General features: G+C 40.9%; 1 protein-coding gene across 3 annotated transcripts; it reads left to right on the top strand.

Moving 5' to 3' along the window:
• The first annotated feature begins 247 nt into the window (after positions 1–247).
• Positions 248–5,342, top strand: ramp2 (receptor (G protein-coupled) activity modifying protein 2). Of its 3 annotated transcripts, none has more exons than XM_074656143.1 (6): positions 248–445; positions 1,036–1,098; positions 1,178–1,207; positions 2,983–3,018; positions 3,183–3,360; positions 3,457–5,342. In XM_074656143.1, the coding sequence occupies exons 1-6, from the start codon at positions 283–285 to the stop codon at positions 3,704–3,706; spliced, it is 720 nt and encodes a 239-aa protein (XP_074512244.1). In that variant the 5' UTR covers positions 248–282; the 3' UTR covers positions 3,707–5,342. The 3 variants fall into 3 exon arrangements, with proteins under 3 accessions (XP_074512244.1, XP_074512243.1, XP_074512245.1); XM_074656142.1 differs by having other exon boundaries at positions 254–445; positions 1,033–1,098; XM_074656144.1 differs by lacking the exons at positions 248–445; positions 1,036–1,098; positions 1,178–1,207 and adding an exon at positions 1,216–2,744.
• Positions 5,343–6,000: the final 658 nt, after the last annotated feature.

The following is a 6,000-nucleotide window of genomic DNA, read 5'->3' on the forward strand; positions in this document are numbered from 1 at the left end:
ATATTTCTTGTATTGATTAAAGTAGCCTATGAATCTAAGGTAGAGACAGAGAGAGGGAGAGAGAGAAAAAGAGAGGGTGGGGCTCTCCCTAACTTCTCTCTTTCTGTTTGAAAACAGAGGGTGGGATGAGAGAGAGAAATAGATAAAGAGAGAGAGAGAGAGAGAGAGAGAGAGAGAGAGAGAGAGAGGGAGGGAGTGATGGTGGTGCACCAATGGACCACAGTAGTTCGAACCTTATCAGAGGCTCTCTGTCCCATTGTGTGAATACGCCCATCCTAGGAAATGAGGGCTTCCTGTTGTTTTATAGAGCCTTCCTGCAGAAAGGTTGAGATATGTAATCCCTACCCACCAGGGAAGACGGACACAGCATTGTCAGGCAAAATGACAGCAGCCACTAGTTTCTCACTTCTGTTTTCTGGCTGTTTTGTGCCTCTTCTCATCTGGGGTAAGTCAAGGACTTAAACTGTCCATTTCTTCACTCTTATGATAAAACTTCTTTACTTGCCCTCTGTCTCACCTCTCAAGAGGAATGCTGAGGGGCTTTCAGTGATTGAAAGGAGCTTAGCTAGTCTCATGATTGAGTTTTACACTTTGGTTTCAGTTTGGTTTCAGTGTCACAGAGTGATTTTGACTAAGCTGACACAACAAATTTGTTTTTAAAAAAAGAATATTACCACCAGATTATTGCAGTTTATTGTATGATTCATGCCGTGGTTATTATTTGCTCCTATGTTATTAAAAAAGATCTTTTATTATTGTGGGAGGGGAATGTATTGTAAGTTTAAATGTCCTTGAGTTGAATATATTAAGATTTCCTCACAGACAAAGGGAGGATGCATTGACCTGTTCACTCCCTACAGCTTACTCCTGTTTATTTCCTTTACCTCCTCTATACTTTCTGACATTTATTCACCCAGGATTATCCATCATTATTCAATTTATATATTATATATTTACATATTATTAATATGTTTTTTTTATACTTTACAACTTCCAATATCCAGTTCTCCCATTATGTTATTTCTCTTATAGCAGGATGCACAACAGTGGATTGTCTGGTTGATGAAAAGTTAGCACCACAACCGGTCACAACAATAGGTATGTTTATTCTAAAAGAAAAAAAAAAATCATACATAACCACAAATACTTGGACTAACATGACCTCCTTTCTCTACAGGGTATCAGTCAACAAATATGACGGTTCACAGTAAGTTTACAACTTTTCTTCTATGACACTTTATTCTGTTAACAAGCATGGTCAGGTTTTGATTTAATAATTTAGAAGAAACACGAGTCCTATTTACATGTTCTATATTTTACAGTTACAGATAGTGATTATATATTTGTGTCCGGTGGGGGATTGTTTTGGATCAGTTCCTTAAACTCATTTGCTTGGCCTGGAGCTGACAGAGCACAGAGACGCTGGTTTCTGCCAAGATCTCCTTGTGTGTACTATCATGAGAGTCCAAGACAAACTCCTGTGGAGGTCTCTACCAGTGAGGGGTCAACAGCAGTAGACACGAGGCCCATAGTGGTTTGGGGTTAAAAGTTAACTTAAACCTCATCATGAACAGACCCCACCTGGCTCAACTTCCTGAATTTGTTCGTCATTCACCCCACGCAATGTTTGTGATCAACGCATGAACTCCGGGTTGTGAAACAACTGGAACTTTGGAGCAGCGCCCCTTTCACTGTTCCTCCTCCTGTGCCTTCCTTTTTTTTGTCTCTCCCCTGACTGTCCCCCCTCCTTCCCCTGCCAACTCCCCCCAAACTCTGAGCTCCTCCTCTGCTGAAAAGACACATTTCCTCATTACTAAATCAAAATGCTGCTCGGCAAACAGATGTTGTGAGAGGCCCAACATGTGGATTCAGTGACATAAATTAACAAGTTGGTCGTGAGAAAACATGAACTTCACGTTCCATTTTTCATCCAATCAATGAAACCACCTCTCTCGCATTGCTCTTTAAAGTGGTGACAGTGAGAAACTACCGTACAGATGTAGCACGAGCTTCTCATGACATAAAACAAAACTAAAGTTTCCCACACTCATTGTGGAAATATCAGTTAGTTGGCTTTTGAAACAGCTGGTCAGCTCTGACTAATAACTCCTTCTTTCTTTATTAATTAACCCAAACATGAAATCATGGCTGTCTGCACAGCACACCCTGCAGAGTCATGATTACATCCACCCCAAAAAGCTAAGCCCTAAATGTTTACTTATGTTTCCTATTTGGCAGAGGCAGCCCAAAAGGCAAATAAATCACATGCTGTGAGCTGGCCAGGCCTTCGACTGTGAGAAACTGAGACTAAAAAGCAGAACAAGAGTTAAAGAGTAAAGGGTTTTCAGATGTGAGTCCAGCCCAGCTTGGGTGTGCTCCCTTTTATTTGGGAGAATGGAGAGGACAATCTTTGTTGCCTCCACCCCTTTAAAAAAAGGAAGAAAAACCTAAAGAAGCGTGTGTTGGAGAGAGGAAGAGCTGCTGCCAAGGCGCAGGGCCGTCAGACAGATCTTCGCAGAACATCTGGTAACCGCGGGTAACACTGTTTGGACATCTGGTAACCGAAGGTTACACCGCGTCTCTTCCATCCTGTCGGGTTTCCTGTTATGCCTCGCTGTACACAGTCTGAGAAGTTTAGGTTTATTATACATGGTTACCGGTCGGGGAAAACGCACCTTTATTCATTTTTTCTGACATGAAGGGAGCACTTGGTTTCATTGGGGTATTCCTCTCCTTTCTCTGCGGTGAGTGTGTGGTCTCCCTTCTACAGCTGCAAATGCAGCTGCCTCAGTGCTAGACATGTGAAAGAACTCATGAGCTACAATAGACTGAAATACTCTTTGCATTGAAATTTGCTAGGATGTACGTATGTATTTGATTATTTAATGAACTGAATTAGAAAGGCCTTACATGGCAGATTTAAAGAGGGGGCTGCTTGATGTAAAGTTTTCGATCTAAAAATCTAATTTTTCTCTGTTTTAGATGACACTCATGGAGAGTCTACCGTCCTATCATTTGGTAGGGGACACATCTTTATAACCTTATAGATAGTCATACAACCTTATTTCACTCTGTAAACAAAGAATTTAATGGAAAATCATTTGAAAATGTCCAACACATCTTCATTATTTTCTAATCCGTCTCTTTTTATCTTTCTTTTTTTAACTCTTTAATTCATGCAGCTTGTGGGAATGATACTCATAAATGTCCGACCTATTGCAGCCTCTGTGCTGAGTTTTATGGTGCACCAACAATGGTTTGCCTCTCCAACCTGCTTGACCTTGTTTGTCTCCCCAAATTTGATGACGCAATGACATCACTAAACAGCTCTGACTGGTGCAGTTGGAGCAATGTGAGCAGGTAAGCAGCGTATTTATATATTTGCAGTTAATTCTTTATAATATTGTTAAATATTTGCTAACCATCTTCTGCACACTCTCTGTCTCCACACTGCAGTTTGTACAGTAACCTCAGCCTTTGCACGGAGAAGATATCTGACTGTCTGTTGATCCCGTGGCCCAACACGCTGGTGGAACAGATCTTTGTCGACATTCACTCCACGTTTTTCAAGGATTGTCCCACAGAGGAGCTAAGCGACCCGGCGCCAATGATTGTCTTTGCTTTGGTGATAACTCCCATCTGCCTAATCCCTATCATGGTTAGCCTGGTGGTGCTCAAGACCAAGAACGGGGATGGCAGCTCCTGAAAATCTTGGCTCTGCTCACAACCACCAAGAATATTATATTTTTGATCTGCGCTCTCCCTCCTTTCCCAACCCGAGGACTACAGCTTGTCTACACATACACCGCAGCTGCGTTTTCATCTAACCTGTGACCTTGCAGAGGACTGAGATATCAGCCAGAGAGGAAGAGAAGATGACACTGATGTAGAGGGAATGTCATAATCAGTGGCATCACTATGATCAATAACAACCTCCCAGATGCTAGCAGAGACACACTGTGACAAAATCTATGTTATTATATAAAATCCTGAAGCTACCATACTGTGACAAAAGTTTTGTTTTCAACCACCCCACTCGAGATCTGAGCATTTATCTATTGGTCACATCCAGTTTGCACACACTATTCAGAAAACAGAGCTTGATTGTTGTTTTTTTTACTGGAGAACCCAGTGTTCAGGGTTATGGTGACAAAAGCTCTGGAGCTTGCAAAAGTAAAGTAAAAAATGTATTTGTTTTGACTCTCCTTAATATGTTGGACAGCAGTTGTGTTGATAAAAGACAAGGTAATTTTTATTACTGAGCTCCTGAATTCTTCTATTGCAATGTTCTTTTTGCTGCCACTCAAATTTAAAGGGGACATATCATGAAAAACTCACTGTTTCAGTGCTTGTGCTCATACATTTAGGTATCTAGAGTGCCTACCAACCCACAAACTGGGAAATAAGACAACCCAGTTAACTACCTTTGCAAAGGTGCACCATATTTTTCTCTCAAGCCAATCAGAGCAGCTTTTTCAGGTAGGGGTCTTAAAGAGACAGGCGCTAAAACGGAGCGTTTCAGACAGAGGGTGAATACAGGTATATTCAGACAGAGAAAAATAATGTGTTTTTTGAACTTTAAATCATGTAAACATGTTCCAGTAGAATTCCAAAATACAAGTATGAACCTGAAAAAGAGCATGATATGTCTCCTTTAACTCTGCTTGAGCCACTTACTCGACAATATACAGTATGTATGCAAGAGGACAAGCGCAACCTAAACTAATTGGATACAGGTATGTGTCCATGTTTGATGTATGAAAAGGGTCCTCTTATGTGTAAAGAAAGGACAGGGAAACGAGTGTAGTGTGATGCATGGATCTGGTTATGTGAGCCATGGCGTATGTAAGGTTTGAGGTCAGAGGTTACAGATGGGACACAATGAGTGGGTACGCCCAGAAAGGGAGATTTCTTTCCTGGTATTGTCTATTTTTGTAAGAAATCCTTCAGTTCTTTCTCCTGTCCAAACAACGACAATCCTCATGATCACATGATGAGTTAATTGAAGAAAAGTTTATCTAACATCTCCATCAGTTCAGACAAAAAGACGCAGCATAGCGATAAACACTGAGCAACGACACAAAGATAAAAGTGTTATCTTTCAGCTTAATCATGATAATGTGGTTATGTATTGTTCAGTTTTGAATGACGATAAAGCCATTGTAAGTGCTTTCAGATTTGGATCAAAATGTGTATTTATATACTGTGTTATATTTCTGCCATTGTCAGGACTTACTGTACTATCTGAGAGAGCACATTCTGCTCTCACACCATTTACTGTATGTATTTTAATATGCTTTTTTAAATATATTTTATACGATTAAATCTACAGTTGGATTATTGGCTGTTGCTTATTTATACTTATCTAGACTGTCGGATAAATGAAAACCATCAAAACTGTTTCTTTTTCAGCCAATCATAACATGAAAGAAGCAGCTGGTGTTCACTGGGATACATTAACAGAGTTGCAGCATCAATCTAGCAAAAGTACCCTTTAACCTTTGTCAGTATTTGATTAAACACCCCTCTCCCCTGAGTGCAGTGCAGATGGCATTGCTTTGGGCCTCAGGTAGTGTTTCACTGTATCTTCAGTGTATTGTGGTGCAGTTGCTATGCTGCGCAACTGCTGATGTAGTGAAGGAAGCAGTGACAGCAGTCATGTATCACACCCTCATCTGGCAAACACAGCACTGCAGGGTGGGCCCTGTGTGTGTGCGTCTGGCAGGGCTGGGTGGGAAAGTGTGTTTGGTGACCTTCTTCCTCTCTAGATGTCCGGTCATCCTCGTCCCCACCCCCCCGTCTGATCTCATCCAATTCTGTGTTACTCCTTATTGTTATACAGTAAGCCAAAAACCAGTTCTGAGGCCATTAGACAAAATGTGATTGTGGGAACAATCATAATGTATTAGTCACATTACATCAGTTGTTTCAGCGAACAATATGTTTGTGTGTTCAGTACACAAGTCAAATACCCATGGTCAATTTACAGTGTATGAGTTT

This window comes from Sebastes fasciatus, chromosome 13 (genome assembly GCF_043250625.1).
Source record: "Sebastes fasciatus isolate fSebFas1 chromosome 13, fSebFas1.pri, whole genome shotgun sequence".
Taxonomy (NCBI): Eukaryota; Metazoa; Chordata; class Actinopteri; order Perciformes; family Sebastidae; genus Sebastes; species Sebastes fasciatus.

Coding starts and splice junctions, on each gene's coding strand:
- ramp2 (XM_074656142.1), top strand. CDS start 283: ATGAGGGCTTCCTGTTGTTTTATAGAGCCTTCCTGCAGAAAGGTTGAG. Junction 446..1,032: donor TGTGCCTCTTCTCATCTGGG/GTAAGTCAAGGA, acceptor TTTCTCTTATAG/CAGGATGCACAACAGTGGAT. Junction 3,361..3,456: donor AGTTGGAGCAATGTGAGCAG/GTAAGCAGCGTA, acceptor TCCACACTGCAG/TTTGTACAGTAACCTCAGCC.